A 23,240-nucleotide genomic window follows, 5' to 3' on the forward strand; every position below is an offset into this window, starting at 1 on the left:
TCTGATGCAATTGTCCAATTTAAGGCTCCTCACATGACATTGTAACGTAACAAAGGCTGAGGCTTTCGTTAAATGCCTAACATAATGTAATAGAGTTTTACATATATATACATCTGCTTAACAACGTGTTTTCCCAAGAGGATCCCTTTCATTTTGCAAATAGGTAGCACCTCCTTTGAGGAGTCGGTAAACTTTCAATGGCTTGAAACAGGAAATGCAGTTGTAAACCATTGATACACAGCATTCTGAATCACAGTTTGGAAGGAATGCCCTAAACAATACCCCTTCCCCAAAGTTGTGATTCGTATGCATTTGTAATTTCATTTTGCACTTCTACAAGCACTTCCCAAATTGTAAAATGGGTTTATAACGTACTAAGAAGTCATTTCACGTTTGTTTGGTTGTTTTTTTAATTTTTAAGTCCTCATCAAGCAAAAAAGGTTTAGATTGTGGAGGAGTCAGAGGCCCCGTTTCTTAGTTTCGACCCATTCTTCTCATGGGGGGGAGCGGTTTAACTTGTTCTCCGTGGCCCCCTTTTGTCCATATCTAGGCACATGATTGTCGGGGGGAGCTAGTCATTATGACTACTCTGTTCAAGACTCTGCTTGAAAACGATGTTGCCTTTGCCTTAATCATTGGACCCCCTTTCGGTTGCCGAATTTGTATGTTTCCCAAATACTCCAGAGCTTGTTTTTCTTGCTCTGCCTCTCTTGTTTAGCCAGTTTGTATACCCTTAAAATTGAGTTTAACCATTCTGAGTGACTTGGAGGTGTTTGTTTTATCCAATTTATACATATTTCCCTCCTGGCTGAGGATTAATAAAAAAAGGATACTTTCTTGACCCTTGAACATTGTGATACTATGCGAGTTATTTCTGGCCCCAAAGATAATTAAGTCAATGCTTACCTCGATGTGTTGTTTTAGAACCTCAGAAAGTGTCTTACCGATCTGGTCCCAGTAATCCTCCAACATCACGCACTCTTTGAACATATGTTAGTCGTCCGCTTTCTCTGTTCCACACTTTGGACACTTCTTTACTGTACTGTTTTTAAGTTTTGACAGCTTTTTTGGGGTCCAATACGCTCTGTGTATTGTGAACAAGTGTTTTTTTTTTCAGCGGAGCAGATTTTACGACCCTGCCAGCAATGATGTTCGAAGATTCCCAAAGGTTTGCAATGTCGAGGTCTGGCATTGATTTTTCCAGATATCTTGAGGTACTTTGTAGTCTTCCTCGCCTGATCTTATCAAGCCCAATACCAGTAAGATATCTCTTTTTTGAATGGCTCTGTGTTCAAGAGCTTTTATTCTATGATTTCATCTCCTTGTAAATCCTCTTTTACTCCTTTAAGCCAGCTGCTTAATTGGTAGTATTTAAATCTAGATAGCTTCCCCTGGGCTTCTCTATCTAGGATCCCCCAGTCTATGATCTTGTTGCCTTTTATCAATTGGCCCCAGAAGTTTATATTGGCTTCCTTTAGAGGATTTATTAAGCTATCTTTTAGACATTCCGGTGTGCCTGGGGATTCCCAGATTGGGGAAGATTTACTATAATACGGTATTGCCAGGGTGTTTCTTATGTCGTACCAGGTTCTTGCTGCTGATCTTATCACTTTTAGTTTGATTTTTTTGAAGTATTTGGGGTGACCAAATTTGTATAGGTAGTGATCTTTTCCAGGTCCGATTAAAACTCTCCAGTGCATAGGCCACTTTTCACTTTTGCCTAGCAGAATCCTGATATTTTTGAACTGGAAAGCTTTATAATACTCCAATATGTCGGGGCTGGCTATGCCGCCTTGCATCTTACTTCTTCTCAATTTTTTCTAGCTAATCCTTACTCCTTTTGAGGCCCATATAAAACCAGATATCTCCCCTTGCAGCTTCTTGATCTCTACCTTGTTAACCACTTGGACGCTCATGACGAGCTCAGCTCATCATGAGTTGTGCCGCTCGCACGCTGATGACGAGCTGAGCTCGTCATGTAACGCGGCTTTTTCAAAATCGCAGCGGGCAGCGGGAAAACCGGTAGCGCGCATGCGGTTAAACTCTAGGGCGAGCGAGTTAAACAGATAAGTGCATTTCGGCAGTACTTTATTAGGTTGGACTTACCTAAGAAAGAGAGATTGAGGCCCGACTAAGCCTTTAAGAGAATGCTTATTTCCTTGTGTATTCTCTTGAAGTTTAAACTAGCTACTCCTTCAATGCTTTTGATATACTCAATTCCCAGATACTTTATTTTGTTCTTTACTAGAGGGTTCCCAGACTCGCCATTCCACTCCATTATTTCGGATTTTAATTGATTTACCTGGTAGCCTGACACCGCCCCATATTTACTTATGATATTTTCTATCTTTGGAAGGGAGGAGGTTAGGTTTCCTGTAAATATCATTAGGTCATCTGCAAATAATGCAACTTTCTTCTCCCATCCTTGATATGTGAAAGGAATAATCTCTTCATGACTTCTTAAGAGACATGCTAGGGGTTCTATTTAGAAATTAAATAATGGGGGGAAAAGGGACAGCCCTGTCTGGTTCCTCTTTTTATTTACCAATATTCTAGCTGATGGGTTTTTATAGATGTTCTTAACCGCATTTTCAAAGTTCTTCCCTAGGTCAAACTTAGCCAAAGTGGCACTCAGGAATGGCCAACTGACCCTGTCAAAAGCTTTGGCAGCGTCAAATGTTATGACTGCCAAAGGTATATTATGTTGGGTCGCGATGTCTATAGTGGCTATGAATTCATGAGATAGTTCAGATTTTGTCTGCCCTTAATAAATCCTCCTCCTTCTCAGTTATTTTTTGGTTCAGACCTGTCTTGTGTTCCTGGGAGGTTTTAGGAATCTCTTTTTTGTCAAGCAAGCACTGTATTTGTGTGCCGGAACAGGTGGATTCTTCCGTATACAGCTTTGAAAAAAATTCTGCAAATACTTTCCTTATTTCATGGCTTTCTGAGAGTTGTCCCTGATGGCCTTCCTTTTGTATTCTGTTTACCCGGTTTCTGGTTCATTCCGTTCTTGCCTTCCAAGCGAGAATCTTTCCGCATCCTTCACCATATTCATAGTGCAAGAGTTTGCTGGCCTCCCATCTTTCTCTAACTATTGTTTCCAGGTAATCATTCAGTTCCATCTTCTTGGATTTTATTCTTCCTCCTATTTCTTCACACTCTTGAGTAGTCCTGGCCCTTTTTATTTCTACGTTGAGCCCTTTCAGATCACTTTCGATATTTTTTAAGAAAGCTTTTTTCTCTTTATTTTTATGGGCCATTATACTCGTAATTTTCCCCCTTATATATGCTTTATATGCATCCCACGTCATTTGTTTGTTGTTCCTTCTTTGTTTAGGACGAAGAACTGCTGAGTTTCTTCCACTAGATTAGCCACAAAAGATTCATGTAGTAGAATTTTCTTATCCACTGTCCACCTTTGTGGAGAGGGTAATTCAGGTAGCATCAGGATTAGTTTTACCGCGGAGTAGTCTGAGATATGTTCCGGAATGTGTTCCACATTTATTGTAAGTTCAGCAATGCCACTGCTTATTAGAAAAAAGTAAATTCTGGAATCGTGTCCAAGCCTTTTGTTTTTAAACGTGAATTTGTGCTGTTTATTCCCTTTTTCTTTCCAGATGTCTACAATCCCAAGGTCCCTCATACAGATTCCGATCCACTCTCTGATATTTGAAGCTGATGGTAATTTTCCTATCGGGTGTCTGTCTTCTTTTGGGTTTAATAAGATATTGAAATCGCCTCCCATTATTATGGGTGAATCAACTAACAATAGATGGGAATACAGGTTTTGAAGCGGTTCAGGGTCGTCCACATTTGGCCCTAATAGCCCACCACCGTGTATAAATTGTTATTGATTTTTGCCTTTACGCATACCCATCTTCCCTTCTTATCTACTTTTGATCCCTCGATCACTGCTTTGAGGGATTTCTTAAATATGATCGCTACTCCTTTAACATTGCAGTTTTGATTTGTTCAGATGCAGTGCTCTATCCAACTTTGATTTTTACACAACTGCTCCCATTCTTCTTTAGTTAAGTGAGATTCTTGGATTATTATTATCTCACAATCACTGTTTTTTAGAAATTCCAGAATTCTCGATCTACGTTTTCTTATTCGCAGCCCATTTAACATTCCATGTTAATACGTTAAGCTTTTTTCCTTTACCTCCTATTTTTGTGTTGGTCATTCTTGGTCATTTTCTTGTACCTTATTTGGCGGCCACTGAACTCCTCTTGGCTTGCTTTTAAGACTTTGATTGTTTTTTTTGGTTTTGCCCCAATTTGCTCCCCACCCTGTGAAGAATTTTTTTTTTTTCAAGTTTTCTTGGTGAGAAAATCTGTGGTGGGTTCCCCCCCACCCCCCGGAGAAGCCTCCCTCTTCTTTCTTCCTCTGGGCATGATTGCCCGTTATTTGAGCTCCCTGTCTTTTAATGTTAGTTTAGTGATCCTTGTATTCCCACCTTTATAAAACTACTGAAGGTTAGCCGCCCTTTATTTTTTACATGAGTGCCTTGTTATGGGTGAGGGTGAGGGTGTGTATGAGCACGGTCTTCCTGCTGGGTCTTGATGTGCTCCATGAGTTTTTCCACTTCCTTTGGGTCTCTTATATTGAACATTTTATTGCTCTACATGATCCTTAGAGAGGCTGGGAAACGCATTTGGACGCTCGTGCCTAGTGACCTTAGCTGTGGCATGAATTGGCCCAACTCCCACTGTCTATCCTGGGTAGTTCTAGAAATATCCAATCTAATCCTGCAGGTCCACCCATCTTTGGAGAAAGACACCGCTTTTAGACCTTCGCTCAAGATCTTTTCCTTTAGTCCGTACGTCATGAAGTTGATCAGTATTTTTCTTGAATTTTTCCTTTGTTTGTCTTTCCTGAATGGGTCGCGATGTATCCTTTGGATATCTTCGGCTAGATTCGATGATTTGGTCCAGGGGATTAGTTCTTCCAGGAGCTGGATTGTAAATCCCTTTATGTCCTCCCCTTCCAAGCCTTCCGGAATATTTAAGATTTTAAGATTATTTCTTCTAGCATGGTTTTCCAAGGCCTCCATTCTCTCACTGATCTCTGCCTCTCTGGTTTTGAGTTTGTTTATTTCTTTGAGGTTCGCTTCTGTTTTTCTGTTCAGAACTACTATCTCTCCTTCTACGTGGGTGACCCTTTCAATCAGAGTGTTAATTTTTTGGTCTAGCGTTTCATGCGCCTCCTAGATCTTGGTCTGGTTCCTTTCCGATGTCGCGAATTTGTCTCTTAATTCTTTCATCATCTCTCCCATCTCTCCCAAGATTTCTTCTGCTTGAGATCCTCCCGTGCCATCAGCATTAGACCTGTTTATGTGGACTGGCTCTAGTCCTGGTACTGCTTTAGAGGAAGATGCTAGATCTTGAGTTTCTCTTGGGTGGTTTGCCACTTCCGAGGATTCACCACCACACTCTACATCTTGGGTTTCCAGAGTTTCGAGAGCTTGATATTGGTTACTTGTTGGTATTCCATAACCTCCTTCTTTTGATTTTTCTGCCATATTTGAACCTTTTTGTATAGCAGCTGATATTTGGGGTTCTCTAGTTCTCTCTTCGCTGGCGCTCTTCTTCTCCTGTACCTTGAAAAAGGTACGGAGTGATGGGATGATTTTTTGAGCACTTGTACCTCTTGGCTTTGTTAGACTGAGCCTGGTGGCCCGTGATAGAGGTGCAGCACACTTCTTGCTTCTCTTTTTGAACTCTCTCGGGGTGATGTGGGTCTTGCCTTTTCCTGTATCTTTGTCTTGGTCCTTATCTTTATCCTTTTCACCGTCCCTGGCTAGGTTTGCAAGAGTATTTATATCTTTTGTGCTTTTTAATCCCCTGGTATCCTTGGGTTCCTGATGGCTGTTTTTCAGACTTCTCAAGCTGTACCTCCCACTCCCCCAGTGGGTCTTCCTTCTCTCAGACACTTCTTTTCCGTGAGGGGGACTTTGGATCTATCCAGTTTTACCAGGTTAGGCACTTCCTCCCCCACTCCTTCACCCTCAATACTCACTGCTGCAGTCCTTAGATCACCCCCAAAGCACCCAGCCTCCCAACTTAATGTATAAGAGCAAACAGGGGTAACACTTACCTGGGGTCTCAGTGGATTTCCCGCTTTACTCGTCCTTTTCTCCCCTTCAATGCTCCTAATTCTTGCAGGCACGATACTTTGGTTGTTGGAAAAGCAGCCTCTCTTTCCTGTTTTGTAGTCCGGTGTTATTCCCCCTCTAGATGCAACACGATGAGCAGCTTTTGTGTTTTTTCTGTGGGCTCGGGCTGCTTCTGCCCATACCACCGGCGAGCTCCTCTTTGCTCCAAGGGGCTCCGCCGGAGTCTCCAGCGCACCTCCTGTGTGCTCTTCCTCCCACTGTGGCACTGTGGCACTGTGGCGCTGTGAGGCGTTCCCTCTGCAGCTCCGCTCTGCCCGCCACCACCTCTATAATCCGTCGGCACGAGCGGCAGTGGCAGCACCAGGTTCCCGAGCTGCTCCCACCACCTCCACCACCTCTGCGCCGGGCAACAGGGGACAACAGCGACAGCAAACACACGCGCCCGTAACTAAAAGCCCGCAGGAACCAACACCCTCCTCGAGGAGCGCCGCCTCCAAGACCACCGAGGGCCCTTCACTACTCCCGGCCAACCGACCGGTCCAAGTTCACCGCGACTCGTCCTCCTTTCCCCTGCAAGGAGCGCTGACTCCTAGACCGCCGAGAGCTCCCCACCACAGTCCCGTAGTCCTGCAGTCCGGCTCCAACGCGACTCCCCCTCTGTGGCCCCCAGCTCGACACCCTCGGTAAGAGCACCTTAGATTGTGCTACATATTTTACTTTGCCTGCATTGTAGTGGGAATTTCAATAGTCAAGGGTTCTGTGACAGGGAGCTTCTTAGTCAGCCGCCATCTTCTCCACCAACGTCACTGCAGCCTTTGGTTCTGATTTCACCAAAAAACTGTTTTTCTTCAACAGGTGTCGTCATTTCACGGTTACATAATCTGTGACTTAGCAAACTGTAGGATTTGCAACTGCTAAATGGCTTGTACGTCTGGCTTTTTGTGAATAATTTATTTAAGTGGAGAGTGGGATGGAAGCTAGACCTAAGTGAATATAACTATATTCTGCACTATATAATGGAGATAGATTCCCATCAATGAATAGGCTGTGAAATATTGAATCAAATATTCTTTGCCAAAACACATTATTAAAGTAGTTAACTTTTCTGGAGGAGTTCTCTGTTAGTAGAGATTGATCCTGCAAAATAACCTCGATGATGATGTCTCTGTCTATCTAGGAATGTGTAGAGCACAACTCTTACCACAGTGGGGTTCGTAGCACTATTCGACACAGCCAGAATTGAATAGACTTGCTAATCACAATGGGAGAATAGACAAGTTTTCATAGACTTCCTGAACTGTGCATGAATAGACAGAGCCCTAATAGAGACAGGCGTCAGGTTCCAGTGTTTGTCTACCAGGTAACGAAAGGCACAGCACACGAGGACCGACTTCCTATTCTTGGACATGCAAAGGATGTAAAGAGGAGCTTAGCGAAGATAACGAACAGGGATATAGTAGGTTGGAAAATACTTTGAAAGTAAAAGGTGGTTGTTTTATAGTTTTCTTGATGACAAATTCAGAGAGCGTTGAACAGAATTTGTTTCCCAGTAGGCAGCCAATACAGCTTGGGCAGGAGATGAGACAGTGATGATTGCCTTGGAAGGCTGTACAGGACGTGCATTTTGAGTATTAGGGCCCAGATTTAGAAAGGGCTTGCGTTGCCCTAGTGTCACACAAGTTGACACAAGGGTACGCAAGTTCTTTAGAAGGATTTACTAGGTGGCCTTGACTGGTTCAGCGTGGCCTAGTAAATCCAGAGCAATGCAAGGTACTACAAATCGCTACCTTGCGTTAGTCTGCGCGGGGAAGGCGTTCCATGGATGGAGCATGGGCTTTCTTTTGCATCCACCCACGGATTGTGATACAATCCCAGATTTACTGAGGTTAGTAAACTTTCAATTGCGCCAAACTGGTACAACTTCTCAACATAGGCGTAGTGAAAGAAATATATTTATTTCTCCTTGTTATTTCCACATTCTGCAGCAAACGTAGGAAGAGAAAAATGTCTCAAATAATTGTTTTTGTGCAGGAAGGTGTGGCTTCCTGCATAAAAACAATCCGGCCTGTAACATAACATAGCGCAAGGGTGCCTGCATTGGCTCTATGTAGCACTCATTGTGCCAGCACCGGAGAGAGAAGGAATGTGCCATATCTTAGTAGATGTAGCGCATTTCTCATTTCTCCCTCTCACACAGTACAGCTGCGTTGTGTTACATGACTTTTAGATACTCCCGCCCCTTGGTGTCAAAAGGAGGAGAAGGTAAAATGAATTAATATAGTCAAAGCAAGAAAGGATAGATTGACAGTTTTTCTGCAGCGCTCAAGAGAAAAAAGGAAAGATTTGCACTCTTAACAGATATAATACAAACAAGAAGCTGATTTGCAGGAGATTTGAAGGGGAAAGTTAAGGTGTCATCACACCATGAGACAACATTTTTACTGAGGTGGAAGGTTGAAATGGAGGCCACATATCAGGTGGCCACCATAAAGATGTTCAGATTGTAGGGACTATACTTCTGAATATTGATGTGAAGAATATTGTGGTACAAGAGTATCGAGGACAGAATATTTAGGAACAAAATATTGAAAGGTAAGCTCATATGGGAAAGTATTGATTTACTATTCCTAACTCCACATCTACATACCTTGAAGATATATGTACTGGTTCCATGTTTAAATATCGATAACAAAAATATAGTTTACAAAAATATAGATGTAAAAATATCAATTACAAAAATATCGACTCCCTATACTTAAACAGGTAAGTACAATAATATCGACTCAAAAATATAGATGTAAAAAATATAGATGTAAAAAATATCGACTTTAAAAAATAATATAACTTAAATTAAATAATTAAATAATATTAATATTATTAACAAAATTAATTAAATTACATTTATAGTTTAACTATTTATAACAAATACACTTAATTTGATCACTATAAACATAATAAATGTGTACATATGCATATATTTTCTTAAATACATTTTATTATTATCTTTATTTAATTTATAAACTTTAATAATTATATAAATATAAAATAAACACATATATAAAACATTTTGAATAAAATAAAATATTCTATACTTAATTAACACATTAAAGTATTAAAAAATATTAATACATACATTTAATAACAACATAAAAACATTAGTAGTTAAAACATTTGATAGCGAAGGGGTAAAAATTACTATTCCCACTCCAGTGAGTGCAACAGTAGGGAAAGCGCTGGATAGCGTAGGGGTAAAAATTACTATTCCCACTCCAGAGGGTGCAACAGTAGGGAAAGCTTTGGATAGCGTAGGGGTAAAAATTACTATTCCCTCTCCAAAGGGTGCAACAGTTGGGAAAGTGTTGGATAGCGTAGGGGTAAAAATTACTATTCGCACTCCAGAGAGTGCAACAGTAGGGAAAGCGTTGGATAGCGTAGGGGTAAAAATTACTATTCCCACTCCAGAGAGTGCAACAGTAGGGAAAGCGTTGGATAGCGTAGGGGTAAAAATTACTATTCCGACTCCAGTGAGTGCAACAGTAGGGAAAGCGCTGGATAGCATAGGGGTAAAAATTACTATTCCCACTCCAGAGGGTGCAACAGTAGGGAAAGCGTTGGATAGCGTAGGGGTAAAAATTACTATTCCCCCTCCAAAGGGTGCAACAGTAGGGAAAGCGTTGGATAGCGTAGGGGTAAAAATTACTATTCCCACTCCAAAGAGTGCAACAGTAGGGAAAGCGTTGGATAGCGTAGGGGTAAAAATTACTATTCCCACTCCAGAGGGTGCAACAGTAGGGAAAGCGTTGGATAGCGTAGGGGTAAAAATTACTATTCCCACTCCAAAGGGTGCAACAGTAGGGAAAGCGTTGGATAGCGTAGGGGTAAAAATTACTATTCCGACTCCAGTGAGTGCAACAGTAGGGAAAGCGCTGGATAGCATAGGGGTAAAAATTACTATTCCCACTCCAGAGGGTGCAACAGTAGGGAAAGCGTTGGATAGCGTAGGGGTAAAAATTGCTATTCCCACTCCAAAGAGTGCAACAGTAGGGAAAACGTTGGATAGCGTAGGGGTAAAAATTACTATTCCCACTCCAGTGAGTGCAACAGTAGGGAAAGCGTTGAATAGCAGAGGGGTAAAAATTACTATTCCCACTCCAGTGGGTGCAACAGTAGGGAAAGCGTTGGATAGCATAGAGGTAAAAATTACTATTCCCACTCCAAAGAGTGCAACAGTAGGGAAAGCGTTGGATAGCGTAGGGGTTAAAATTACTATTCCCACTCCAAAGAGTGCAACAGTAGGGAAAGCGTTGGATAGCGTAGAGGTAAAAATTACTATTCCCACTCCAAAGAGTGCAACAGTAGGGAAAGCGTTGGATAGCGTAGGGGTAAAAATTACTATTCCCACTGCAGTGAGTGCAACAGTCGGGAAAGCGTTGGATAGCGTAGGGGTAAAAATTACTATTCCCACTCCAGTGGGTGCAACAGTAGGGAAAGCGTTGGATAGCGTAGGGGTAAAAATTACTATTCCCACTCCAAAGAGTGCAACAGTATGGAAAGCGTTGGAGAGCGTAGAGGTAAAAATTACTATTCCCACTCCAGTGGGTGCAACAGTAGGGAAAGCATTGGATAGCGTAGGGGTAAAAATTACTATTCCCACTCCAAAGAGTGCAACAGTAGGGAAAGCGTTGGATAGCGTAGAGGTAAAAATTACTATTCCCACTCAAGTGGGTGCAACAGTAGAAAAAGCGTTGGATAGCGTAGGGGTAAAAATTACTATTCCCACTCCAGTGGGTGCAACAGTAGGGAAAGCGTTGGATAGCGTAGGGGTTTAAATTACTATTCCCACTCCAAAGAGTGCAACAGTAGGGAAAGTGTTGGATAGCGTAAGGGTTAAAATAACTATTCCCACTCCAAAGAGCGCAACAGTAGGGAAAGCGTTGGATAGCGTAGAGGTAAAAATTACTATTCCCACTCCAGTGGGTGCAACAGTAGGGAAAGCGTTGGATAGCGTAGGGGTAAAAATTACTATTTGTAATTTACAAAATGAGGGGCACACCTCTAGTTTTACGGAAATATTTTATAGAATTTTTAGTTTTTTTAATTTTTAAAAAACCATGCGTGCAGCAAAAGTGGCACGTTTGTCCAAACGCCGTGCCTCTGAATTAAGCAACCTATCTAGAGTGGTGAGACCACTCAACTTTTGCGCACTGTTGCTCCTGGTCAATGGGTCAGACCAGATTCATCCTTCATTTTTTTAACACAATTTCTACATTCATAAACTATTTACAAAATTTGACATAACCATCTCAACACAACAAAGTCAATATTTACTTTTTAATTTGCAAAAATCATCAAAAATAATTTGTGTCATTCAACTGTGATATTAACAATCAATGACAATTCACAAAAGAACTACATAATCTTGCTTAGTAGTAGACAATTGTAGTGGCCCTTGTAATAGCCCGATGCATTTCGAGTCCCGTGGGACTCTTCCTCAGGGGCCTGTGAATGGGAACCAATTTTTAAACATAAGTATGCTTTACAAACATTCAAGATTCAAAGATATCAGGCAATGAAATGCGAAAACAACAACATGCATTTAGAATTTCAGGAATATTGTCAAAAACATGACAGAACGGATACTGAAGTGTACCTCACACACAGTAAAGCCGCCACCACACCACTGTGAAAAAACTAAACCAACCTCAAAGTAACTCGTACTCACATCAATTGTAAACACAGTCCGCCCTGCCTGTGAACAAAGAAATGGTAAATAACCCGCTCTAGCCAAAAGAAATGTAACTGTGAACCTTCTCAGTGGAAACCTTACCTCGGTTCTTTTCACTGCGCACTACCACGTTTCCGCCTGTTTACCACAATACCGGGTTATGTCTGTGAATAAACATAAAAAACCGTTCTCAAACCTCTCTCCTCTAAAGTTTCCCTCCACAATAAAGGCGCACATCGCCAAAACTTCCTACGATCAATGAGGTAGGAAGTTTTGGCGATGTGCGCCCTTATTGTGGAGGGAAACTTTAGAGGAGAGAGGTTTGAGAACGGTTTTTTATGTTTATTCACAGACATAACCCGGTATTGTGGTAAACAGGCGGAAACGTGGTAGTGCGCAGTGAAAAGAACCGAGGTAAGGTTTCCACTGAGAAGGTTCACAGTTACATTTCTTTTGGCTAGAGCGGGTTATTTACCATTTCTTTGTTCACAGGCAGGGCGGACTGTGTTTACAATTGATGTGAGTACGAGTTACTTTGAGGTTGGTTTAGTTTTTTCACAGTGGTGTGGTGGCGGCTTTACTGTGTGTGAGGTACACTTCAGTATCCGTTCTGTCATGTTTTTGACAATATTCCTGAAATTCTAAATGCATGTTGTTGTTTTCGCATTTCATTGCCTGATATCTTTGAATCTTGAATGTTTGTAAAGCATACTTATGTTTAAAAATTGGTTCCCATTCACAGGCCCCTGAGGAAGAGTCCCACGGGACTCGAAATGCATCGGGCTATTACAAGGGCCACTACAATTGTCTACTACTAAGCAAGATTATGTAGTTCTTTTGTGAATTGTCATTGATTGTTAATATCACAGTTGAATGACACAAATTATTTTTGATGATTTTTGCAAATTAAAAAGTAAATATTGACTTTGTTGTGTTGAGATGGTTATGTCACATTTTGTAAATAGTTTATGAATGTAGAAATTGTGTTAAAAAAATGAAGGATGAATCTGGTCTGACCCATTGACCAGGAGCAACAGTGCGCAAAAGTTGAGTGGTCTCACCACTCTAGATAGGTTGTAAAAATTACTATTCCCACTCCAGTGGGTGCAACAGTAGGGAAAGCGTTGGATAGCGTAGGGGTAAAAATTACTATTCCCACTCCAAAGAGTGCAACAGTAGGGAAAGCGTTGGATAGCGTAAGGGTTAAAATTACTATTCCCACTCCAAAGAGTGCAACAGTAGGGAAAGCATTGGATAGCGTAGGGGTAAAAATTACTATTCCCACTCAAGTGAGTGCAACAGTAGGGAGAGCGTTGGATAGGGTAGGGGTAAAAATTACTATTCCCATTCCAGTGGGTGCAACAGTAGGGAAAGCGTTGGATAGCGTAGGGGTAAAAATTACTATTCCCACTCCAAAGAGTGCAACAGTAGGAAACAAATTAATTAAAAGTAATTACCAATTTAATATAATGTAATAATTAATCAATTAAAATTACAATTAATTTTTACTATTAGTTACTTATTCAAATTAATTACAAATTAACAATTAATTAATTAACAATTAAAAATTAATTAACAAATAATTCAAATTAACTACAATTGAATTAATTAATTTATTTAATTAATGATGAATAAATTACTTCACACCCTATTCCCCTATAAACTCACAACCCGCTACAGAAAATAAATTAGTAAAATTAACATAATTAGTAATTAATCAATTAAATAAAAATAATTGGCAATTAAAATTTAATGAATTACCCATAAAAAATTAATTAACAATTATTTATAAAAAAATACCAATAAATATTGTTACATATTTAATTAATTATAAATAAATTACTTCCCACCCAATTCCCTATAAACCCACAACCCGCTACAGAAACAAAATTAGTAAAATTAACATAATTAGCAATTAATCCATTAATGAAAATTAATTGCTAATAAAAATTTAATTAATTACCAAATATAAATTAATTAACAATTAATTAAAAATGAATACCCATATATAAATGTACATATTTAATTAATTATAATTAAATTACTTCCCACCCTATTCCCCAATAAACCCACAACCCGCTACAGATTTAAATTACGCAAATAATAAAAAAAAACAATAATTAAAATTAATTATAACATAAATACACACTTTTCACACATATAATAACATAACAAACACTATAAAAAATTAGATATTATTAAAAATTCGATAATTTTAATAACCTATATTATATACTTCGATATTTTAACTTTCTATATTTTTAACATTCGATATTACATTACTTACCTTCAAAACGATATTTTTGATGTCTATATTCTGTCCATTGAATATTTTGTGTCCAGCCTATATTTTGTACTCGATATTATGTCCATTCGATATTTTGTACTCGATATTATGTCTGTTTACCGTGTGTGATGTGTGATGCTATGAGCTCCCACAAAACAGCAAAAGCTTTCTGTAAATTAGCCCTAAAAAGTAGGAACCCTCTGTACATTGGAACTGTTCTTTCTGGAGTTACAGAAAGTGGCAACCACTATTTACTGGAGTTGGCGGGGCAGGGGGATGAAGAAGGGGGGTTGTAAATTAAATAAAAATAACAACACTTACCTTCAGGCCGGCCAACCGCCACCTCTCAGTCCGCTCACCACCGCCTCAGAAGCAGGAACCACAAAACACCCAGGTTCCTGACTCCACTAGCCAATCACAACTCTGCAGTGCAGCGTTGTGATTGGTCTGAGCGCTGTGGTTCTGTGTTCTAACAGGGAATGGGGGCCTGGGCATGTTCAGCACATAGGCTGTAATGCAGCTTGGGTGCAGAACATGCAAAGTTTACATGACTGTGATGGTTGACCCGAGAGGGCCGGTCAAACAGTTTTGCACACTTTAGACTGGAGCAGCCACTCCTCCCAAAGGCCCCAGCTATGGCTGTCCATCCCTGCCCCGCACGGCCGCACCAGGAAACAGAAAACAGAAATTATAATAACGCTGGCTATTATCACTTTAGTTTTCTTTTCCACTGCTCGGAGAGCAGTGGGGTGATGCTCCTCCGCCTCAGCGTAAGAGTCATGTCAATGATAACTATTTTATCCTTACGAAGTTGCACCTGTGTCGGGCAGCAGAATTAATTGTATCACGGCTTACCCAATATTAGATTGTGAATGTCAGCTAACTTTCTTAAGCTAACTGAGCAAAAGAAGAACACTTACTTCCCTTTTGGAAGACTGTCTTTAACTCACACAATGAGATGCTGCCTGTGCCTTACTTCCTTTGTTAGGGCTCTTTACATCATAATAGCTGCCATCCTCACAATCAAAACCCACGTGTGACATGAGCTTTACCACTCTGTTGACTATCGGTGGACAATTAAATTCAATTTAAGACTATACATATTAGTCATTGTTTTCATATGACGTCAGTCCTTCCTTTCTCAGAAAATAAATGTTTCATTGACATCGTTTGCACGTTAAGAGAACCTTGTTCTGGAATTCTATGGGTCGCTTGGTTTGCTATGACTAGACAGTAGTTCCAGAGGGCCATAGATATCTGGACCTTCGATCACTAACCATGGACCCTCTTCAATTCTTGCGTCAGTATCAAGAAATAATCGGGAATACTTGGACTGATGAATAATTAGGGAAAGAAGAAACAAGTAATCAAAATTGTTATCAAGATGAGCTAGATGTTAAAGCCCTAACTCTGGGGAAAATATAACTTAAACCTCTTTTATGCTTCAGTGTGGTTATGTTATTAATAAATGCCAATTGCTTAGCAAAATCCAATTTAGACTAAACATCTGTTATGATCATCAGCAAGCTTCTAGCCAGGGTTAACATTCCACTTTTCCCAACCCACTTTATGAGAACACTGTCACTGAAACATCCAAAGAAAGTGTCAAAAGAAAGAAATAGGCGAGGATTAACTAACCGATTATACGCCTTCTGGAGATTCAACTACTGTCCTGATTTTGCCAAATTGTTACCATATTTTCCTTGATGGTATGGCAGCACAATGTAGGAATTTACCAAAAGACACAGATGACATGAGGATTTTTTTTGATCATTTAATGATGCTGATGCGGTTTACAGTATACTCTTCAAAACTCCCACTTGAAGCTTAAAACTATTTAATCTGTTTGATCCCATAATAACTTTAAATATCGTCAACTAACATTTCTTATATTGCAGCCCCAAGTGAAATCTTCAGTCAGTCAGTTCATTGCTTTTGCTCACTCAAGTGTCAACGAAGTGAGTGTGAAATATCAACAGAATGAAAAACACTACAACTACACAACACCCAAAAGCTTCCTAGAGATGATCAAGCTGTATCAGAACCTATTAAGCAAGAAGAGAAAAGAGCTCGTGCAAAAAATGGAAAGACTTGAAAATGGGTTACAAAAATTACAAACAACTGCTTCTCAGGTAGGTTTAGAAACCTTTCAAATGCATGTTTTAAACATCAGAAGGCCAGTTTTGATTTAGTGCTTCAAAAGAATTGTAGCAATTATTATTGCTTTTAATACTATTATTATATTATTAGAAACGGTATTAATGGGCCTGATTCACAAAGGGCCTCCACAATCGTAGCAGAGGCCCTGCAGTCGTGGGGGAGTCTACGAACTCAGGGGGTCATTACGATGCCGGGACGGCGGTGAGGACCGGTTTTCAGGGTGATGCGGATTTCCTGCCATCACCCTGAAAATTTCCACCGCCTAATTAGGATGGCGAGGAAATGTGAAAGGTACCGCGGCGGACGGAAAGACCGTCTGCCGTGGTTCTGCAAGGTGGGCCTTTTCCGCCCACCTTGCGGGACCCTGTACCATGGGGCAATGGAGGCGGTGTTGCCGCAGCCAAAAGACAGGTGGAGAATGCCTTTGGTGGCCTATTGCGGGCCCCCAGGGGGAGGGGTATGGGATGCTGCATGTGGGGGGTACCTATGGTTCCCGCCTACATATGCATGTACAAGGGGGCAGGCACCGCACGGTGCCTGTCACGTTGTACATGCATATGCAAAACATGTATTTTAACATTGTGGCGGGTGCTGCCACCCGCCGCAATGTTAAAATACAGGATGCGCCAGCCAGTGTGGCAGGTGCATCCTAATTCGTTTTGCGGGACTGCGGGCGGTCCCTTTTACACCAACAATCTCCGCAATGGGAATTCCCCTCCCCCTGAGAGTGGAGACTCCCTCACGACTGTGGGGCCTCAACCATGAGTTTGGCGGCCCTTTGTGAATCAGACCTAATGATTGTAAGCTTAGTAGAAGTAATAGTTATGCAATAGTAGCATTATTGGTAGTATTAATGTTATTGTTTATTATTTTCATTGTTACTATTCTTGAAAAATACACTGTTACATGTATCAAAAATATAAAAGATAACCACATTCAATATTTATTGGAGATTAAACTAGTTCCCCACACGCAGTCAAATTTCTTCCATTTCGGTACTGCCTGTAGAAAGCATTACAATCATGTGATAGTTTCAACTGATTTTATTGCTATATTGCTACATAATTTGACCTGTTCATGAAAAGTGTCTCATAAAAAAAATAAAAATTACAATTTCTTTTTTTTTTGTGTCTACATCTTGCCGTCACTTTCTCGCTAGCGCTGATTTCATTCCCTTGAAGAAGGGGTTGGGGATAGTCTGCCCACACAAGAATATAGCTGTACCGATGTGACCTCCCCGGTCTCGAAGAGAGGAGAGAGACAAAGGGATCCAGCTGACTTGGCTTAATCATTGCACCTGCTTGTTGCACACCAATTTACAAAGTTTTTCCAGACCCTCTCCAGGCTTTGAGGGTCACACGCTATATCCCTCTCGCATATTTGCTTGATACTTGTGACACAGGGAGTGAAGAGTGGACCATTGGCTGATTTTCAAAGTCTACATATCTCTCGTCTTGCTAGCAGAGTCACATAAAAATTAAAATTTGTTATAGGGGAGATTTCCTCAAACCCTGCATCTGGACTGATCCCAAAAAATATAAGTTGAGGGCTTACCTCCATTTGGTGTCCAATCACCTCGGTAATGAAATAACATATTGAAGTCCAGAATCAGGCAATCACCGGGCATTGCATAAACATATGTATATCATCTAACCTTGGAGACCTACACTTCAGACATCTGATTTCTCTCCCTGCTATTCTCAAAAGCTTACTTTGTGGAACCGGCTTTTTGGAGACCCCTCCCCCACTAGGAGAGTCAAAGCCAGCGGTGCAGGGGACACCTAGAATCTACGGGTTCTTCTTGCTTAAATCATACATTACCAAAGAGACCAGTACAACCAGCCGCGGAGGGAAGTAAGTTATTTATTAGCTTGAGCTAAGGACAGGGTCCCAGAATGGTACAAAGACAATTCTATGGAGACTGCTGCTTTACTCCGCAACCTACACATATTTATAGCACTAGCCACGCTCATTTGCACAGTAAAAGTTCCTTATTCAGATAAGTTCCTCATCTCACAAGTTCTTTGTCCGTCTTGTGTGGTGCAGTCGCGGCCAGGGGACATCTGTCTCTGATTGCACAATGTACACACCCCAGTGCTTCCTCTATCAGTTGGTGTAGTCACAGTGCACAGCCTTGTGCTTCCTCTATCAGTTGGTGTGGTCACAAGGCACAGCCTTGTGCTTCCTCTATCAGTTGGTGTGGTCACAGGGCAGCTGGTCGTGACAGGCTGAGTTACCAACAATGGACAGGGTGTGGCTGAGTCTCTGGCACAACTGGGGGGGTGAGGCACACAGGCAGCTTCTCGGAATCGGCTCGACCACAAGGAGCAGGGAGGGTTGGGCAAGTTTTGACAGGGACGTGGAAAGCAATTCTTCACCAGGTTGCCGAGAGCATGGCAACACAAAATGGAGTCATGTGGATCATTTTAAAATGCAGTTCAACAGTCCCTCATTTTGCCATGCAGAGGCAACAATCAATCGTCGTCTAGATCAATGTCCATCATTTCCTGGACCTCTCTCTCGATCCGCAATGCACTGTACTCCAGGACATCTTCATTACCTAAACAACTTAACTTGGAGTTTAATATATATATATATATATATATATATATATATATATATATATATATATATATATATATATATATATATATATATTCACTGAAAAAACCATAGGTTATAGACCATATACAGTTAGGAATTAGCATTTACAAAACCTTATTTTACTCACACAAAACCATTGAAATTCCATATATAGTTAGTTGTACTAACTATATATCGCGCACCCGCAATCCACTGCTGATCATGTCACATATTATATCATTCATGACATGGTCAGTGACATCACTGATGACATCACTGATGACATCTCAAATGACATCACTGATGACATCACTGATGACATCTCAAATGACATCACTGATGACATCTCAAATGACATCACTGATGACATCACTGATGACATCTCATTTGACATTACTGATCACATCACTGATGACATCATTCATGTGATAATACGATGAACCTCTTCAGACTCTAATATAACTTTAGATATACTCAGTGTAAACAGACACTCACAGACTGTCACTCATCCATGGAGTTACTCACACACCTAGTCAGTCATGCAAAGAATCAATCACACCTCCATTTCCTCAACTATACAGTTATACACACCTTACTTATTCAAACATATACTAACACATATTTACTCTCTTTTACAATGCCTGATACAAGTTCACAATGATCCATACAGCCACTCACACATTCACTGGCTCTTATGCACAGTTATTTATATATGTCAACTGTCACATGTACTGTGTTTTACATATGTACTTACTTTGACATGTAGCACTGAGATATCCATTCACTCACCAATGCACTCAGTCAACCGCCCATACAGGTGTTTCTACATGCACTTTTGAACCCATACATCTAGTGAATCAACTGCTCACACATCTATGCACAGAGTCATACACCTCCCAGCCACCCACACACACACACTCAGTCTCCCATACAAATACTTGGGCAACCAAACAATAACCCATATACTTACTCATATAGCTACTGATCAACGCATGCAGCAGTTTACAGAACAACAGACATAATGATGCACAAATTAAGACAGTTTAGTCACTAACCCATGCACTCAGTGACACACATTTATTCACTCACTCATACAGTCAGTCATGCACCTACTAAATCCTTCATCCAGACACTTATACATCCACTCATTCTTCAATATGTAAGACATATTTTAACTTTACAGAAACATACAGTCACTGGATGTTGTCATCAGTGATGTCATCAGTGATGTCATTTGAGATGTCATCAGTGATGTCATCAGTGATGTCATTTGAGATGTCATCAGTGATGTCATCAGTGATGTCACTGACCATGTCATGAATAATGTAATATGTGACATGATCAGCAGTGGATTGCGGGTGCGCGATATATAGTTAGTACAACTAACTATATATGGAATTTCAATGGTTTTGTGTGAGTAAAATAAGGTTTTGTACATGCTAATTCCTGACTATATATGGTCTATAACCTATGGTTTTTTCAGTGAATTTTCAAGGTTTTGTAAATGCTAATTCCTAACTATATATGGTCTATAACCTATGGTTTTTTCAGTGAATTTCATTGGTTTTTTAAAAGCTAATATCTATAGCTGTAAAATGTATTCTTCTTTAAATCAAAAAATATATTTTATATGTTTATTAATAATTTTTTTATTATTTTTTTTTGTTTCGCTCCCGGTCCGCGAACCGGGTCGCTTCCCGTTAGCTCAAAATGGTGCCGCGACCCGGTCCGCGAACCGGTAAACGTTCCGTTTGCGCAACTGCCGCGTTAGAAAACAACATCGTGACGCGTCGCATCAGCGTGACGTATCGCGTTGTCGCGTGAAACGTCATATGACGCGCCGCGTTAGCGTACCCGGAAGTGAACCGGTACGCGAACGAGGCGCGAAGCGCAGCTTCCTGGAAGCGATCCGGGACGCGGCGCAAAGCGCGTAACGTAAACACAATAGGTCATGTGACTTGTTAATAACACTTTTCATTGGTTCATTTCACTTTTGGTTTCCTAATGATGTAAGACTAGGTCATGTGACCTAAAAGTAACACTTTTCATTGGTTTAGAAGTATTGTTTTTCCCAAATGATGAAAACCCCTCCTTCTTTCCTCACTCTGACTTTCATCTTTGTGAGAGGAAGACCCTTTGTGATCACTGAGCAATGGCTTCATTAGTAGCTTCAGCTGGTGCACCCCCACCACCTCCACCACCTTCAAGGAAGAGAGGACCACCTGCTGAAGTTATCATTCAGCAAGAGGAGGAAGAAGAAGAAGAAGAGGAACAGCAGGAAGAGAGGCATATTTTGCCTGAGGAGCCCAGGAGGTCTCATCTGAAAGAAAACTTTATTTGGCAATTTTTTAAATATCCTCGGGGCCAAAAAAAAGTCAATGCACGGTACGTAACTTGCCTGATCTGTAAGAAGGATTTGTCCAGAGGGACAGATAAGAAGTACAGTTACGGGAATTATACTATGCATCGCCATATGGAGAGGTGGCATCCTATCAACTACAGTGCTGCACAGTTACGTGACCAGCAAGATAATCCCCCTTCTATGGCCAGAAGATCAGTTGTACAGGAAGTGACGGGACCAGAGGCGAGGGAGACGGTCCCAAATATACAGATGAGGTTCGGGGAAGTGAAACAAGTGTGCGTGCGTTGTAACCAATTAATTTGCTACAGAGAAAGTAGCATCACTCTGATCAACAGAGCTATCGACAATCATGATTGTCCAAAACGCCCCAGAGAATAAATTCTTTTTTTTTTTGTTGCTCCTGTTGAGCCCTTTACAATGAATCGTTTTCGTTTCCCCCCCCCCAAAAAACCAAAAAAAATATAAAACCGTTCAAAAAATACAAAAAAAGTAAAAAAAAAATCAGAAAAATAATAAAAAAAATTTAAAACAACAAAAACAATAAAAAAAAAGTTCTTATCAGAACTACCTCCCCTTTATAAAAAAATTGGTAGAATATTTAGCAATCTGCCAACATCTATTTCTTTTGGTTCGCTTCCCGGTTCGCTCCCCGGTACGCGAACCGGGAGCGAACCAAAAAAATTGTTTTTTTAAAAAAAAGAAGAGTAAGTATAAGGGAAGTAAACAGAGAGTAATGTTAAAAGAAAGACAGCTATAGGGACTAAACCAGAGATACTGTTTAATAGATTTATTTACCGAAGAAAAGATGGAAGAGGATATAATTGTGAAAAACAAAATAGATAAGGAAGTGAAAGAAAAAAAGGAGAGTAGAAGAATAACAAAGAAGAGTTTCTTAGAGAATGTGAGTGAATGTTCAAAATAAGATTAAAACATGTGGAATAACAGAGAGAAAAAACAGAAAGCAGAAAAGAAGAAGTAACAGAAAAAGAATAATTGAAACAGCAAAGAAATCTAAATAACATAGGGGCATATTATCAACATAGGCAATAAAAGTTTTGAAGCTTTTATCGGCAGAAATGTGTCGCTAAAGCCACTTTTGCGGCAGAAAACTGCCGCTAAAACCGCTTTTGCAGCAGTTTTCTGCCGATAAAAACAGCAATAATTTTATTGGCTGTGTTCATAATATGGCCCTTATTGTTCTTCAACTACACAGAGAAAGCATAATGAACAAGTAGTGAAAGAGTGATCAGTCAGAGACACTAAGAGTAATAGAGACGGAGTGAGTGAACAAGAGTGAGGAACTATGAGAAGAGAGGGACTGAGAAAAGGAGTGGAAGTAGTAGAGTAAGTAAGTAATAGAGAAAGGAATGAGGGAAGTAGCAAAGGCAGGAAAGTGATGGTTAAAGAAATGAAGCAGTGGAACTAATAGTAGTTAAATGTGATAGAAATGTAACGAAAAGAGTACAAAACATTTACCTTATAATTGTCGTTAACTTAGTCACTTGTTATTTTTATACTTTCAATCTGTGAAAGAGAGAACAAACATTTGAAAAATATTAAAACATGTATTTAAAAATTAGAAAAGACAAAGGAAAAGATTGAAGGACAAACAGTTTTTCAACAACTTTGACACTTACAGAAGCTTCTGCTTCTCCAGGCCCCCTACACAGTCCTAAAGATATACATTTTAAACTAACAGTATCTTGATGCAGATGAAGTGAGGCCTATCTTGGAACATGGTGCATCTTTTGCACTGCTGTTGTCTCACAAAAGTGACGCAATGGCAGCGCAAAAGAGGTGCACAATCATCATAAAACTGTTCTTAACATTTTAAATGATTGTTTCAGGATGCCAATAAGGTGTGTCCTATCCAGACGTTGGTTTCAGGTGAGGCCTACTCAGGGTTGCAGATGAAATTTAGGCTTGTTGAAGAGTATAGAGGAGATAATACATGTGCAGGCCTAATAACGAAGTGAGTCATGTCCACTGCACTCTTGAACAAATG

The 23,240-nt window shown here is 40.4% G+C and overlaps 1 protein-coding gene across 1 annotated transcript in view; it reads left to right on the forward strand.

The window, feature by feature from the left end:
- The window catches only part of LOC144824202 (dynein axonemal heavy chain 11-like), a 3,356,387-nt gene that overhangs the window by 2,497,203 nt on the left and 835,944 nt on the right, over nt 1-23,240 (forward strand). The window contains exon 67 of the mRNA XM_078683354.1: nt 16,029-16,262. Within this exon, the coding sequence (XP_078539480.1) occupies nt 16,029-16,262 (234 nt within the window). The remainder of the gene's footprint in view (nt 1-16,028; nt 16,263-23,240) is intronic.

This window comes from Lissotriton helveticus, chromosome 3_1 (genome assembly GCF_964261635.1).
Source record: "Lissotriton helveticus chromosome 3_1, aLisHel1.1, whole genome shotgun sequence".
NCBI lineage: Eukaryota > Metazoa > Chordata > Amphibia > Caudata > Salamandridae > Lissotriton > Lissotriton helveticus.